This window comes from Podarcis liolepis (genome assembly GCF_965112155.1).
Source record: "Podarcis liolepis genome assembly, chromosome: 10".
Taxonomy (NCBI): domain Eukaryota; kingdom Metazoa; phylum Chordata; class Lepidosauria; order Squamata; family Lacertidae; genus Podarcis; species Podarcis liolepis.
The window spans coordinates 28,386,112-28,403,302 of record NC_139562.1 but is presented as its reverse complement, the minus strand read 5'-3'; the positions used below and the strand labels follow the sequence as shown (position 1 = coordinate 28,403,302).

General features: G+C 45.3%; 1 protein-coding gene and 1 long non-coding RNA gene across 3 annotated transcripts in view; both read right to left on the bottom strand.

Annotated features, from left to right (window-relative positions):
• KCTD17 (potassium channel tetramerization domain containing 17) overlaps positions 1-13,614 on the bottom strand; it is a 32,031-nt gene extending 18,417 nt beyond the window's left edge. The window contains exons 1-3 of one of the 2 annotated variants that reach the window (XM_083462405.1): positions 13,371-13,614; positions 10,284-10,392; positions 1,185-1,276 (exon numbers count right to left, since the gene is read on the bottom strand). In XM_083462405.1, the coding sequence (XP_083318531.1) occupies positions 1,185-1,276; positions 10,284-10,392; positions 13,371-13,586 (417 nt within the window). In that variant the 5' untranslated portion in view covers positions 13,587-13,614. The remainder of the gene's footprint in view (positions 1-1,184; positions 1,277-10,283; positions 10,393-13,370) is intronic. The other variant, XM_083462404.1, reaches the window with a different exon arrangement.
• On the bottom strand, positions 6,406-10,272 carry LOC310687393. Its single transcript, XR_014516404.1, has 2 exons — positions 9,781-10,272; positions 6,406-9,741 (listed from the first exon to the last, which is right to left on the bottom strand). It is a non-coding gene; the product is annotated as an uncharacterized lncRNA (long non-coding RNA).
• Positions 13,615-17,191: the final 3,577 nt, after the last annotated feature.

Below are 17,191 nucleotides of genomic sequence, written 5' to 3'. Positions count from 1 at the left end.
CACCACTGAGCAAGATGAGCAGAGTGCCTGGCCTGCCCTAAGGCAGGTTGCTAGAGCCTTTCCTTGAAAGCCGTGCTAGAAATTCCCCCGACACATTTTGCAACTGGCGCAGGTCCAATGGCAACCACATGGAGACCTCTGCATGCCAAGTTGGTGACAGACATCTCCACCTGGCTGGCCTCTCCTCTCCAGCTTTCTTAAGTAGGTAATATCCCACCTTTTCCTCCAAGGAATACATGGTTTATTCCTCTCCTCAGTTAATTACAACAACCCTGTGAAGTAGGTTAAGATGGGGTTGTCATATTTCAAAAAGTGAAAATCCGGACAGGTCCGAGTCCTCCACTCCAACAACTACACTAGACTGGCTTCTGCTATGCAGCAGCTATATAAATTAAGCAGGTAAAAAAATATGGAGGAAGCAAATTTTCACTTAGAGAAGGGTCAGAGAGATTTCCCTTGGAATTTGTTCTGTTGAATGTTTTAATGTGTTGTAAACTGCTTTTGAGATTCCTCCCCCTTTAAAATGTAAAGTGGTATGGAAACGAAACAAAATAATATATTTCATTGGGTGGAGGGAATGGAGCCTAGCTGTCCTGCTGTGGCGACCATAACCTAGGTTCTAGGTGCCATTTGGCAATTACCTTATATATCTGAGTTTTCTTACACTGCTTGAAAAGTGTGCTGGCTTCTTGTCCTTCTGCTACCATGAGGGACAAGAGCCCAGGAGTCTGGAACGCCCCCATTCCATTGAGCGTCCACAGATCTCCCTCTGCTTCTCAAACAATTTATTTTCTCCAGTTTTCTCTCTGTTCCTGCCTCCCCGTATCTCCAAACCATGCAGAGAAGCAGAATCTCAGGAGTCTCCCTCCCAGCAATGATTCACCACCCTTTTCTACTTTGCAATTAAAACTGTAATCTGAGATCCAGGCTAGGGAGTGCTCAGAAATTAAAACAACCAGATTCATTCACTTCCTCCTCTGGGGGGATGAAAGATTGGCCTTCTTTCTTCTACCAGTTCTGCAAGATTTCCTGCTTGCGCATCCTCAGAAGGTAGAATTTAAGATTTTCTGCCGTTCTGGGGAGGTGCAAAGCCCCCGGTTTTCATCTCATACATGAAGGTTCCCTGTTATTGTTAGTATTTTTCTTTTCTTGCCAAAGGCCTTCTGGGGCCATTCAGTTCACACCTGTGTTATAGTGTAGTCCTTTTCTTCCAGTCTGTCCTTGATTAGCCTGATTAGAGACCCGATGTTGTAGAATTCGGCTTCTTCCAGAACCCCTAGAAATAAAGGCAGAGAGCGCAAGAGATAAAATAATGAGCACTGAGCCACTGAGCTGACTCATTGTCAAGCAGCTCTCGATAAAAATACTCATCCTTTGTTACCATCATCTAGTCATTCTATAACCAGACAGCTGGTTAATTCTGGATCCTGAGCCAGAGTCATATTGCCGCAGAAGTTTAAAGATTACACAGATGAAATTTTGAAAAGCAGCCTGCTATTAACAGCGACTCTGGGAAGCAGGGCTCATACCCTAAGTCCACGTACAGCGAGGAAGGGTGAATTCACTGGGCACTTGAGCTAGCTGAGCACTTGAAAGACAAGCAGATTTATTGTGACATACACACCTTGTGGAGCTAAAGGCTTTCATTATTATTATTTTTTGAATTTTATTTATTTATTAAAGTTCTTATGTTATATCGGTAAACATTACCATATTACATCACAAGGCTTATTGTACTATAATTTTCAACTTGTATAAGTTTATATATTAAAAGAAATGGGGGGGAAACAAGGGCAAAAAACTATTCCAAAATCATATATATACCAACACTTTGGACTTCCTGTCTATCCCGTTGTATATTCCTTTTTTTCAAATGAATGTACTCTTATTATTGTATACAGTGGTGCCCTGCAAGACGAATGCCTCGCAAGACGGAAAACTCGCTAGACGAAAGAGTTTTCCGTTTTGGAGGTGCTTCGCAAAACGAATTTCCTATGGGCTTGCTTCGCAAGACGACAATGTCTTGCGAATTTCTGCTGGTTTTTTTTCTTCCCCCCCTTTTTCTAAGCCGCTAAGCCGCTTATCAGCTGATCCGATCAGCAGATAAGCCACTAAAAGCCGCTAATAGCGCTAATCCGCCAATGGGCTTGCTTCACAAGACGAAAAAGCGCTAGACGAAGAAAATCACAGAACGGATTCTTTTCGTCTTGCGAGGCACCACTGTATTTCTTTACATTTTCTCTAATACATTCCTGTATCAATATGTACTCTTGGTCTTATTTCTCAACTCAGTCTCTCTCCAACCTCAATCAAATACTAAAGCTAAAGGCTTCCAATGGCTACTAGCCATGATGGGTATGGTCTGCCTCCATGATTTGAGGCAACGTGCTTTTGAATACCAGTTGCTCAAAACCACAGGAAGGGAGAGTGTTATTGCACCCAGGTCTTAATTTGGGGCTTCCCATGGGCATCTGCTTGGCCACTGTGAGAACAGGATGTTCCACTAGATGGACTCTGATATAGCAGGTTCTTATTTTCTTATGTGCTCCTTTGTTGCTGGCTCCATAGGGATGCTTTGATCCCATAGGTAGGCTGAATCACATGTGTACTCCCAAACACATCAGAACCAACTAGCAAGGCCATCCTATTATATATATTTTTTCAAAATACAAGCATAACAAATAGAGAAATAAAAACAGGAAAGAAAGAAAAAATACAATTGACTTCCCATCCATCTTCCACGGTTTCCTTAAATTAACAGTTGTGGTTTGAGGACCCGATCCCCGCTTTGTGGAATGAGGACACACAGACACAGAATATAAGGTTAATGGGCAAGAAAAGGCCACAACTTTATTGATTACAGCAAGTGAGAAGGTATTGGCTTAGGCACTGGACCACAACAGATTGACTCCACCCACTCGGAGAGGGGGCGAGCCCAAAGGGGGTTTATTCACCAGAAGGTGGAGCCTGTTGATGCTAATACAACTATAAGCTCTCCCCTGATGTCACCGAGGGTCGTGCCATGGCCTCCGCCACACAGGCATCGGACAAGATCCACGACCGCTGGATTCCTTTAACGGAATACCCAAATTTGAAGGGGTAGGCGATGGCCACACCTAGCCCTTCCACACACCAACAACACATTCCAGTGGCTAACTGCCACGACGAGACGGCAAAAATGAGGCAGAATGGCTGCCGCAGCAGTAACTTAAACTGCAAACCATGCCCCCTCCAAGCCGCCCGGTTGGGTGCTTACCTGTGGGCGTGGTGCGCCAGCCAGGTGAGTGGGGCAGGGGGCACAGCGCCCCCTGTGTGACGCAGAGATCACGTTCCGCCCACAACACCTCCCCTCTTGTAGGAGGAGAGGCTTTACTACTGAATATTCTATTTTAAGCAAAGCCATTTTACCTCTATATTTCCCTCCATACAGTTAGTAGGATTGGAATATTACTTGTAGTTTAAGACTGAATTCTGGACACAACGGAAATGTAAAAGATTTGGATTATCATAAAAGATGCGGGAGGAAATGATTAATAATAGGACCCACAAAGGGGAGAATGGAAGTTCAGGAGATTCCTTGGAATCTTGTTTTCATTAATTTTGTTTGATATATCTCTGTAAAATGTTACTTTGAAAACCCAAATAAATAAATTTATATTATTTCCCTCCATATAATTTTAAACAGCTGAGCTTACTCCAAACCGACTAGTGCCTTAACATTTTTACAATAGTTTTTCAAATAATCTACAAATGCTTTCCAATCTTCTTTAAATCTAGTCTCTTCTTGTTCTCTAACGCTACTTGTTAGATTTGCTAATTCTGCATACCCCATCAGTTTCATTTGCCATTCTTCCTTTGTGGGTGAACCATCCTGTTATGTACATGGCCATCCCATGTTTCCTGCAAGTTCAATGCACCATACAAAGCTGTCCTCCACCCCTTCTATTTTTAAATCCTCACACCCATGAGGCAGGTTGTTAGGCTTGAGAGCAATTAATCTCAAGGCCACCAAGTGTGCTCGGTGGGGCAGATGGGAGTTGTAGTACAACAATATCCGGAGGGCACTGGGTTGGCGAAGAGGAACTAAACTGATAGCTAAAGTAATGGGCAATGAAAAGAAACCTTTCATAACATAAGCAAAGGATTGCTAGCTCTTCTTTCGAAAATGATAGTGGTTCAATTGTGGCTGGGCAGAACTCTTAAGAGAAGATGAAGAAAACACTTTTAGTTTTAGAGCTTGTTTCTGTGCACGCTGCCTGAAGCCAAGACTTCCACAGCACTGTGGAGTCAAATGAGTCTAAATTTCCTAGAGGCAGGAAGAATACAAGTAACTGCAGTCTACATACCAAGCACCAAGATACAACTTGCAAGAGAAAAAGATTCCAAACCTAAATAAGTTGATAACTATGTTCAAAGTAGGGGTTTTTCAAAGGGTGTGTAGTGAGAAACAGCTATCGGCTTAATGAATGCCGGACAGAGTTGATTCTAGCTATACAATGGACACCAGAAAGGAAATTCAAAGCTAACAAGAAAATACGGAGAGAAAAGAAAGCTACAGGGGCGGGGGGAGGGAATGTTATTATTGCTAATGTTTAAATAAATGCTAAAAAATATTACTATTATATACCCTTTATTTGTGGATCACAGAGCAGTTTACAATATAAAAACACAAAAATTCATAATGTAGTAACAAACAAAAACTATGCTCCCCCCCCCCCCCCAGTTTAAAAGGTCAGATTATTTCATTAGCCAAAGGCCTGGGACAGTCATCCCCAAACTCGGCCCTCCAGCTGTTTTGGGACTACAACTCCCATCAGCCCTAACAGGACCAGTGGTCAAGGATGATAGGAACTGTAGTCCCAAAACAGCTGGAGGGCCGAGTTTGGGGGTGCCTGGCCTGGGAGAAGAGGAATGTTTTTACTGGCGCCTACAGATATGTTATAAAGGCGCCAGGTGCGGCTCCTTGGGGAAAGCATCCCACAAATGGGGAACCACTGCAGAAAAGGCCCATCATTTTATTATAGTATTTATTTCTACCATTGGTATTTATGCCCTCTGCAAAGTAAAAAGACTTCGCAGAGATGCCACAATTATAAAGATGTCCCAGTTGACCTTAAGGATGGCAACCCCAGAGGGGCACTTGATGTAAATGAGAGCAAAGGAAGGAAAATGCTGCAGCTAATGTTGAAAATGCAATCCAGCACTCTTTTAACAGTGCTCAAAACTAAAACGGCAAATGGCCACTATACACACACACACATATACAAATGTGGGAAGTGTACACATGCACAGCCACAGAGAGCGAGAAGCTGGGTGGCACATACGACAGAAGTTGTAAATCTGAGTTGTTAAATTGGAAGCAGAACCTAGCACTTGAAAAACAAACAGCATGTCCACATATATTCAGGACAATACCAGTCTAGGTCCTGGAACACCTTTAGAGCAAATTTACCTTTAATAATGCGAAAGCTGGATTTCAAAGGCCTTTGGGGGTGAAAACTGTAACAAAATTAATTTTGTGCAAGAATGTATTTTCCCCCTATGTAAACACTGAAAAAAATGCTATGATTAGTCTATCCATATTGCGGGGGGGGGGGGCACTGTGCCTGAAAAAGCATAGCTCACATATTGCTATACTAACACTTGGGAGAGGGGCTCAGAGAGAGAGAGTTGTATATGACAATCCTGCAGTGTTGCTATCCAGGGTGCTTTAGGGAAATGTCACTGGAAAAAGCTAGTAAGTTGACTGCAGCAGCAGCAGCAGCATAGGGGGAGAAGGGGAGTTTTTATTTATTTATGTATTGCATTTATTTCCTACTTTTTTTCTCTCTCTGAGCAGCTCAAGGTGGCCTGCATGGTTCTTTCCTCATTTAATCCACATACCAAGCCTGTGAGGTAGAGTAGGCTAAGAGGCCACAACTGACCAGAGGTCAGAATGATTATTGGAAATGTGCTGTTGCTGCAAATATAAACACTTAGATGGGTATATATTTGCCTACCAAAGGCTCAAATCCTTTTGCTCAATAGAGATGGAGTTGCAAGGGAGGAGAGTGGCTGTTTCGACCTGTAACAAAAAAAATGCTGAATCTATTACTAGGGAGGTATAAATTATTAAAATTATTAAATAACAAAAAGCATTATTAAAATGCACTGCTTTTTGAATTATCAACGCATGGGCTCCCAGACTTTGGTTGACATAAATATCTTCTGACAACTTTCTCCACCTGCAATCCAAAATGCCACGCCTACCATTACACAGAATGTAGTATCAATAGCCTAACAATTTCCGGTGAGCTTTAACAATCAATCCCTCTTCCCAGAGAACTCTGGGAATTGTGTCCCTTTGAGGAGAATAGGTGTCTCCTAACTCGCTACACCCTTAACAAACTACAGTTCCCAGGATTCTTTTCTTTGGGGGGGGGTGGAGCCATGACTGCTTAAAGTGGTATGAAAAGTGCTTTAAATGTATAGTATAGATGCATCCTACTTGTGTGACAACAGGTTAAACCTTCCCTAGCATGGAATCACAATTATGGGAGTAGCTCCTCTTGTCGGTCAGATATCTTCCTACATGGGTGCGCGCACACAGAGAGATTTGTTTTTTTGGCCCTCCACTCCACCCACAAAAGATAGTACAAGTTTGCATGTGACACAGAGCATATGCAAAATGTGGTACAGATTTGTCTCCTCTTTTGCGAATGGAGCTGAGGGCCCAATCCACACCTTTACCAGGACCCAGCAATCCTGTTGGCAGCCCTGTGCCCTCGTGTGTGGATAGCAGTTTCACATAAGGATGGAATTCTGTACCTATTGCATACTCTTAAGGGTGATGAAGAAATATATGAATAAATCAATAAGTACGGAGAACACTTTAAATGAATACAAGCACAGAGTGCCAAAGATAGAGGAGTCGATAATCCATGAATACATGGAGTTGGTACTCAAATGAAGGCGACCCATTTAGGTTAAGCAGAGAGGAGGGAATAAATCAACTGTCCCATTATTCAGTCTGGGATTAATGCAGGTGAAATGGTTTCTACGCCCCTGAGCAGGGTTCTGGAACAGCCTCTCGTGAATAGTACTAAACAGAAGGGCAAGCTGTGCATCATGAAAAATGGAAAATAATTATTGAGCTCTCTGATGCCCTGCTGGAGCAACGACTATTCCCCCCCTCCTAAATTATGTTCTATCGCAGAAGAGAAATGGGACATGGAACGATGGGAGGTGCAAATGAGGTCAGCTTCAAGAAAATAAAGTCTCTGTACAATGAACCCCTTTTAGTCAACCAAGGAGAATCAACTAATCAACAAGTTTTGAACCCATGAAGAAGGCTAACCTCTCCAGAAAGACAAATTGGTGACCTCAGTAAGAGATATAGGGATATATATTGCCTTTCGATCGTTAACATGAGATGCTGCTTCTTGCAACATAGGCAAATAAGCATTTGTCATCTGCTATGCTAATCTCTGGTTATTTGCATCCATCACCTCCCCAGAGGCATGCACAACCTCCTCCGCTGCCTAGTTAGCAATAGCAATAGGCACTTAATGAATCCACAGTGGAAACAGAAGGATGCTTAGGAACCAGCATTCTGTTATTACCCAGAACCCGCTCAGACACACCATCTTATTTCAAACCCTGACCTTTCAATATCTTTGTTTCCTTCCGCAGAAGCAGATGAATAAAGAACTATGGCCACTGAAAGCTTCAATCCCAGGGGGCAGTGGGAGAGGAGGGAGAGGACCTTCCTTTTTTGACATGACCACAGACGTTCTAGTCATCAATGTTTAAGAGGACCTTGATGAGCTTTCTGATTCCTGCCCATGCCCAATGTTCCAGCTCCCAGAGATGGGGTGAGGATAAAAGCAGAATACCAAAATTGCACCATGCCACCAGTCAGGGTCATCCATAACTGCTTGTCAGAGCAAGCATTTCTTCCACTGTGTTTACTCCTGGCTTGCGATGCAGAAAATGAATGAAAAGTGGAGCAGCTCAAAGACAACTCTTGCTCTTGACTTGTCTACCCGCATTCCCCTGAGAAAGAGGTGGTTTATTAGGATATAGCTTAAGCTGGTAAGATAGCTACACCTGCTCCGGGTTCGAGATTAAGCCCGGGAGATGTATCACGGCTGAAATCACCACTGCTCCCAAGTCACTCTGCCACCGCACAGGATGGGGGCTTCGTTAAACCTCTCCGCTGAGGCCCCGACAGCTGTGCACCCCTCAGTGGAGCAGTTTAAAGAAGCCGCCCCCTATGCGAAGGTGGCAAGGGAGCCCTGCGGACAAATCCTGACAAGCTCCACCCACAGAGCTATCTTCGCACGGGCAGGAAGCCTCTTCCTCCTGGTGCCTGGATCCAGCTGCCTCTTCCCCACCCCACGAGTTACTGGGGTGAAACCACCGCAAACTTCCTCAGCATGGGGTGGGGCAGCGGTTTCACCCCGACACCTTGCCAGGGCCAATGCAGCTTGTACCTCCCTTTTAACATCACAATGTGCTGCCAGATCGCTATGTTTGGCTGGTGATACATCACAATGTTGAAAACCTGACATTGCCCAGCCCTAGTCAAGACAGCTTGGCTGCAATTGCCCACACACTGGTAACCTCCAAGTTGGATTTACTGCAATGTGCTTGATATAAGTTGGTTTGGAAGGGCAGGTCAGCGGCTAGATTCTTTTTCTGTAGGAGCCAAGCACCATCAGCATACAACACCTTTGTTTGTGGGATGTGCACTACCTGCCAATCTGCTACTATGCCAAGTTCAAGGTCTGGGCCCTATATACCACTAAGGACCAGGTTACTTGAGAGGCCTCCTTATTCCTTATGTACCCAGTAGACCACAGCATTCTACAGCAAAGCGACCTCTTCAAGTTCCTAAAATATCAGAAGCCCACTCCACAGTAACTTGGAGCAGGGCTTTCAATGTGGTTGCCGCTGTTCTGTGGAACATCATTCCTGTCAAGATAGGATAGGCACCCACTATCTGAACTTTCCAGAAACAGTGGAAGATATTTTTGTTCAAACAGGCTTTTCCAGCCGGATGAAAAGTTCTCCACCTTAGATTTTCTTTTTGTATTGTTTTTAAACCTCTCTTCAGTTATGTTCAGTATGGTTTTTAAAACTATTTTAGCTGTTTCTATGATGTTTGTAAATTGCCTAGATACATACACAGAAGACGACATAAATTAATATAGAAAGAATGGAAGCGTGTGGCTAAGCCAAGTCCAGAATCAAAAACAAGGCAAGGAACACAAAGATTTACATAGCACAGATGCAATTGAAGTAACAGATGCAATTGGAATAAGAAGTCTCACTTCAGCTGCCAACTGATTCCAAAGGAATGGAGCTGCAAAACTTAAACGCCTGGTTTCTAGTGCATACTAAGTGCACCTCTGGAACACACAGTGCTCTTAGCAGTGCATCATCTAAGGAGCACAGTTGCCTGGCAGGTATATATGGTGCTATGTGATCCCTTAGGCAATCTGTTCTGCTTGCCTCTGGCTCAGAAGGGAGGGAGGGAAAGCAAGTGATGGTGAAGTTCCCAGTGCCTGCTTGTTTATTGACTATGTCTGGCAAGCATGCAAGTGGTAATAATGAGGCGGCAGAGGAGCAACAACCTGTAAAAGCAATGGCAATGGGGGCACAGACTCACTGAGGGATGGACCCCCCTCTCAGTGAGGGCTTCCTGCCCAAGCTCCCCTCCCCATTAAACCTGGAGCTGGCACCTTATTCTTCATGGCCCTGAAACAAAGTGTTTTGCTTTAAATTCTCTCTTTGTACCAAGAGGACAAAACTTGAAACATTGAGGACACAAAAGCACAAGTGTATTCTCAAGGATCAAAACTTTATCAACACAGGACAATATATTAGCTCCATTCCCTGTACTCTGTAAATGGAACTACGATAAATGTTGACATTCCTTTCACACACACGTCATGGATGCAGGGACAAAAAGTTGAGAGAGAGGATCTGTCATAGCACAACAAGAGCCATGGCACCAGCACTCTATTTACAGTGGATGTTAGCAGCACTGTAAACAAAGCATTTCCTTGAAGACTGTTACTTTGCAGTTTAAGCCTTTCCCCCCAAAGCATCTCATGGGCCAAATGGGGAGGCCCGTGGATCAGAAGCTCCCTACCACTGGTTTATAGGCTAGTTCATCCACTTCTTACAGTCAGCTTAAGTCATGCCTTGATGCACTCTGTTTGTTCCATTGGCCATGCCAAGCAACATCAGGCAGTCCTGTACTTGGGTGTGATAATTGCACAGGTCTGAAAACTTACCTTCCTCTGCCATATCTTTATCCAGTACTAGCTTCCCATGCCGGAGGAAATTCAGAATGGGTCCAAAATAAGTGGGATCCCGATCAATGAGATATGCACCCGTCTCATCCTAAACAAAAGAAGCAGACAACAAACAAGCGTAAATCTTGTCTCATGAACCACCCTTGAGAGTGTTAATAAGCATCTGGATAGGGGTGATATACATTGTTGTGTAGACTTAGCATTCATGAAATAAGGGGGGTGGGGATCATCTTATGGGTCAGAACCTGACTAAAGGAGAGGAGGAATAAATGGGCAGATCTCACAATAGAAGAGGTGGGCTCCTCCAATGATCTGTATAGAGACTGGTGCTTTCTAATTGTTTTGCATAGGACCAAGAGTTAGGGGTGTGGAGCAAGGTGGCAAAGTTTGCTGACGACATACCAAATTATTCAGGATGTACAAGAAGTGTTTGTAAAGCAGTCCAAAACTGGGAGAGTGGGCCATACAATGACAAATGCAGTTCAATGTAAGCAAGTGCAAAGTGAGGCACTGAAGGAAAATCCTAACCGCATTTATACAGGTGGAAGGCAAGCTGGGAGTAACCAACCAAGAATTGGATCTTGGGAGTCATGGTGAAGAGCTTAAAGAAAATGTTGATCCAGTGTGCAGAAGTTGTGGAAACAATGTGCTAGGGATTGTTTGTGCTCTAAAACAAAAGTGTCAATACTAAAATGGTTTTAAACAAACCTATGGTGTGGAATATAATGAGTACAGCTCAAGTCACTATAGAATCGTAGAATTGGAAGCCACCACAAGGGTCACCTAGTCTAACCCAAGCCCCCCCACCAATGCATGGATCTCAACAAAAGCAACCAAGACCGACAGCCATCCAACCAACCAGATGGAAATAAAACTGCTAGCAGCATAATGCCTTTAGCCTACAGGTAGGGAACTGGAAGTGGCTGGTGGACTTGATCATTATCTTCTCCACACCCACTCTTCATAGGCCAAGTTTTATAGGTGGGCAGGTCACCTGACAGCACTGCAATGTCAAGTGAGTCTTTTTAGGCATGTGTGGGTCTTGCAGGGCACTTTGCAAGGGACTTCAGAAGACGCTTGCAAAACACCGTCTTGCACGGCCAGTTTTGGCTGAGCCAGATAATTATGACCTGCCACATACCTTATATTAGGTATAGGGCAGGTGGGCATGGCTTGACCAAAATGGCTTTGTGGGTAAAATGAAGGTGCCTAGTGGGTCTTATTAAGCCCATGTGCCAGAGTTTCCTCACCCCCTACTTTGTACAAACCTTGAAATATATTGTACAGCTCTGGTCACCAAGTCTCAAAGGTAGTAAGTGTCCAAAGACGCTTGTGTCCAAACACAGCATCCAATTTGTCAACAGTCATCTGCCTGATGGCTGTCAATAGTCCATGGTATGTCCCCTCTGTTGCTGTGATGTTACAGAATGCTCATAAATCTAACTACAGTGGTACCTCAGGTTAAGTACTTAATTCGTTCCGGAGGTCCGTTCTTAACCTGAAACTGTTCTTAACCTGAAGCACCATTTTAGCTAATGGGGCCTCCTGCTGCCGCCACGCCACCAGGGCACGATTTCTGTTCTTATCCTGAAGCAAAGTTCTTAACCTGAAGCACTATTTCTGGGTTAGTGGAGTCTGTAACCTGAAGTGTATGTAACCTAAGGTACCACTATACTGAGGAAGAGGGTGTCCTGGACTCTTAAGTCAGCATTTCTACTGTGAAGGAAGTGAAACATTGGCTTGAATGGGAAAGAAGCTTCTCGCAAACTGCTTAAGGATATGGGAAGTTGAATGCAACAGAATGCAGAGGCCAGAAAGTGCTAGGCTGGAAGGCAGGAGGCCAAGAACAGGAGCCAAGGTGGCAGGAAGCCTCAGAACAGGATGATGCTGTTGAGAGGAAGGAATCGGGAGAGATTGGGAAGGCAGAAAATGTTGACTATTGTAAGCCAAATTTGCAGGTTTGGAGTTACTTCTTTCTTCCATCTGCTCTCAGCAACTATGACTTTTAAAACTGGGAAGCTGAAACTTTGAAATTACATACAGTACTTCAAAAATTCGCTTTCTCTCTCCGATACTTTAAGTATTTATATCACTGCAAGAGCAATCAAGAGCCAAGATCAACTCTTGGTCTTCAACACGGATACATCCTACTCATCTCTACTCAAATACTCCCCACTGGATTCAACGGAAACGACTTCCAGATAAGCGAGTCCAGATTGCAGCCGGAACGCCCCACCTTGGACTCTGGGACACCTCCTTTGATTCGCCGCCCGGAAGGCTGGCCAAAAAGAGCCTTCATGGCGCGCCTCCCTGTACTGACGACCAGCGTCCAGTGAGGGCTTGGCGGGGCAAACCAGCAACGCGGGAGAGGAGAGGCAAACGCGGCGCTTACATCGCTTTGGGCGCTCGTATTTCTGAGGGTGCGCCCATCAGTGCGGTCTGTAAATTAGGCGCATCTGAGATCCAGAGCTCGCGCCCAAACACCCCAATTGCCTCCCCGGGGAAACTGATCATCACACAAGTAAACTAAGCGGGAGGCGGTGCTGCAGTTGCCCGGGCGCGCGGAGGGAAAACGCTACTGAGTAAACAGGCGTCGTTTCATTTTATTTTAATTCTGCGAGTACTGTATGCTCAGTACGAGGCTCCTTCCCGAATCAGGCTCCTCCTCCAGGACTTGATTCCTTCAGCGGCTGCGTTTCGTCGGCACGCCTCTTCCAAATCTCCCAGATGCCAGAAAGGAGGCGAGAGAGGCTTGTATATAACTGACCGGGGGTGGGTGCATGCATGGAAATCCAGCGGCCCAGCAACATTTGCAATGCAAGCCTTATGACTTTGCAAAATAAAAATAAAATAATAAGCCAAGCCCGACTCCTTCCAGCGAGCGCGCCTTGCAAAGTGCAAGGCTGAGCGAGGGACACAGGAGCAGCGGAGGGCGCTTCCTCCGGTGTCTCCTTTGTTCTCCCGGGCGGAAGGCGCAACCGATCCTCCCGGCAGGAGCAAGGAGCGCACGTGTCCCGCGAAAACACCGCGATCCTTTGCCCTGGCACGCCGGGCTCGCTCGCTTACCCGATCCGACTGCAGCTCCTCTCCCTGGCACAGGCGGCAGAGGAAGGATTTCTGCTCGCGGCACAGCGTTTGCCGGGTGGTGAGGAAGATGGTGCCGCCGACGTTGAGCCTCACCCACTTGCCTCGGCTGCTGGGGGGCAGAGGCTGCTGGGAGCTCTCCCACGCGCAAGGAGCCCTCCGCACGCCTCGCGTTGCCTCCCCTCGGTCCATCCTCATCTCCCTTCCTCGCCGCCGTTCCCTCCTACTTCCACGGGGAGGCGGGGCTCCGGAGGCAGGTGGGGGCGCCTGGAGGATTCTGGGGCTTGTAGTTCTGGGGTGCAGCGCCACCACAAAGGAGGCTTTCCCAGTGGGCTGGAGCAGCGCAACGCACAGTTAGAGCGCATTCGAAGCGCGTTTCATGGGTTCAAGGAAAAACAATAGGTATGCTTGAAAAAGGAGATCCCCTGGATGCCAAGATCCAGGTTTTGGCAAAGTACTGGGTGAGAGATTCAAAATCACAAACTATCAAGCCATGTCAAGCATGGAAATAGAGGCTATTAGACCTTTAAAAATGTGCACTTCTAAGTTCCTTCCAAAGTTTTCCTCTTCCTCCAGCACAAGAAAAGACCACACATTTAGTATATTAGAAATGGTTTACTTACAAACACACCCAAGGTCAGATTCATGTGCTTTTCCATACACCATTCTGAAAAGTTAGCCACTAAGCATAAAACTTGGCTTAGCTACAAAGTGGTGAAGCTTCCTAGATTATTGGTACAGTATAGGAATTCAAGAGTGGCTGATGAGAGCCATGTGGTCTGAGCTGGAGCAACCAGCTCAATGCTCTTTACATGCTGAGCTCTGGTGGACTGAGAGAGAATGATAGGCCTGATAGACTAGTTCCTCCTAAGGTAAAGGAAGTGGACATAACTAAGCCTAGTAGGACAGCTAACTCCATGATATTAACCCCTTCATGCATTAATTAGATTTATACATGTTGGTTTTATGAGGCTGGTTATCCCACACATTTCCCCCTGGAATATTCCTGGGAACTGTAGCTCCCCCCCAACAGAGCTGCAATTCCCTGCACCCTTAACAAGCCACAGCTCACAAGATTCTTGGTGTGGGGTGATATGCTTTAAATGTATGGTATGTATGTAGCCTCAGTTTGAAGGAGGAGCTGTGTGCGTGTCTTTCGTTGTTAATAGGTTATCAGAAAGTAGGACAAGAGTTGGCAGAAGGTCAATTTAGATCAGTGGTTCCTAATCTTTTTCAATCCGCTGCCCCCTTGGTTCTATAACTCTTATCCCCAGTGCATTATTCAGAATAGCCATTTGTGTGACCCACTAAGGAAGATAGTAACACAAAAAAATCAAAACAATAACAGTTAATTGCACATTTATGCAAACTTGAATTAGAGTCGTACTTTGGAAGTCAAACAGAACCGTTCCAGAAGTCCGTTTGACTTCCAAAACGTTTGAAAACCAAAACACAGCTTCTGATTGGCTGCAGGAAACCACTGGTCTAGATCCACTGGAGAGGCTCTGGGTGATTTACAGCAAGTTTCTGGACTCTCAGCAATTGCCAAACACAGTGTTCTTCAGCCTTGGATTCCCAGATGTTCTAGGATTCCAACCCCAGTCACTCTTGACCACTGGCTGAGAATGATAAAAGCCTTCCCCATCACCACCATTGCTCACCCCCAGAATGAAAATTAGGCTGCTGAGCCCAAAGGCTGGGCAGGGAACCAGGGCTGTTTTCCTAAGAAAGGATAATGAGGCCAGAGTGGGTCATCCACAGGACACATTCACAGCCAGAGTAGTTTAACAATCAGTCTTCCTCTTCACAGGAAACTGAACTGTAGCTCTGTGAGAGAAGTAAGTGCCCTTAAACTACAACTCCCAGAATTCTTTGGGGGAAGCCACAACTGTTTAAAGTGGCATCACAGTGCTTTAAATATATGGTGTGAAGGCGGCCCAGTTCTGGTGCTGGAAACAAATTTGTAGGCGAGCACGTCTTCAAGCATCATTAAATGTCCACCCACCCCAGTCACTATTTTTGCATCTGGCTCCAGCTGGTTAATTGAATCAGGATTCTATTTAAAAAGCATCATAGATCCCAGAAGGTGCTAGCCTGCCTCCACCCACCTGTGCTAACAGCTCCTTTGAATGAGGAATGCATACAGAACATGGTTATGATTGTTCCTAGCTCAACAAGCACTCAGTCAGATCGACATCTCTTACAGTGCTCCCCACAAAGTAGATCCTCTGGGATCCTGATCGCTACTTATTTGCATGCTGAATGACTTCATTGTAAATGAACACACTTGCCATGGGCACACCTTGCATTGCTCTATATTCAGTGGATCTATTTCCAGGTGTGCAGCCTCATGCAAAGGTGTACAGCCTTAAATTTGTTCAGGTGTGCATATAAAGTGCATTTGTGTGATCAGTGTTTGCAGATGGAAGTTCTTGTGTTAGAGGGTCAAGACACTAACCCCAGCTTTTAGCTCCATGTATATCAGATGGTGCGGGTGGCGCTGTGGTCTAAACCACTGAGCCTAGGGCTTGCTGATCGGAAGGTCGGCAGTTTGAATCCCCGCGACAGGGTGAGCTCCTGTTGCTCGGTCCCAGTTCTTGCCCACCTAGCAATTCGAAAGCACGTCAAGTGCAAGTAGATAAATAGGTACCGCTCCGGCGGGAAGCTAAACAGCGTTTCCGTGCGCTGCTCTGGTTCACCAAAAGCGGCTTAGTCATTCTGGCCACATGACCTGGAAGCTGTCTGCGGACAAACGCCGGCTCAAGCGAGATGAGCACTGCAACCCGAGAGTCATCTGCGACTGGACTTAACAATCAGGGTTCCCTTTACCTTTTATATCAGGTGGCATAGGGCTTTGGGAGTTAAATGGGCTTTCATCCACCTTTTTGCAATGGTTTTAGAATGAAAGCTGGGTGGCGGGGAGGGGATAGCCACATAAATTACTACCTGTGAAATATCCCTGTATATTGCACTTCAAACCTTCAAGTTCCATATCTGAACAGCAGTACAGCGAATTAGCCAAATTCAAATATCATTTTATATATTTCTTCCAGGCTTGTTGCTTTTCAGTGAAGAAGCCTTTATCAAAAAAACCCAAACCCTCCAATGCTGCTGAACAAAACAGAGCTGGAAGGGGAGATATGCTGATAAGAGTGGCTCTCAGATACATACATCTGAGCTACCTCTATCAGCCAAAAGGGCTTTCGCATTTTAAAAGCACATCATATCAACACTCTGCCAGCTTAACAGGAGCACAATCCATTTTCTCATATATGCTTCTGCTGCCGATGTATAATTCATATCTATTCTTTTGCCAGTTTTTTGGGGGTGGAGGGGAGGGACTCTGCAGTTAATAAATGCCTGTGTTTGAATATATCAAAGATTATACTGCAAAAAAGAGCAATGACTTTTAAAGCGCATTTGCAATTGTTACTTTTTATATGTCATAATAGCTATAGCACTGTTATCAAGGGGAGTCACACAGTGTCATGACCAAGGGCTCCGACTGCTCATCCTCAGAGGAAAACCTCTTGGATTCAGAGGACATATTTGACAGGGAAGATTTGCCCTCTGAGCTGGCCTGTGACATCCCTACCTCATAAGAAGTTCCAGGACCAGAAGGGCCTGTGATGCCTGCACATCTCCTGCCTAAAGCTGTCACATTACCGTCTGTGATGTTGGAGGCAACAGCACAACCACAGTCTCCTCCACATCACCAGAATCCACAGCAACTAAAATAGTCTGGGCTCCATTTAGAGAAAAGGCTTGGCCCTCATTGGAGGCTAGAGCCAGCTGCTTAAAGG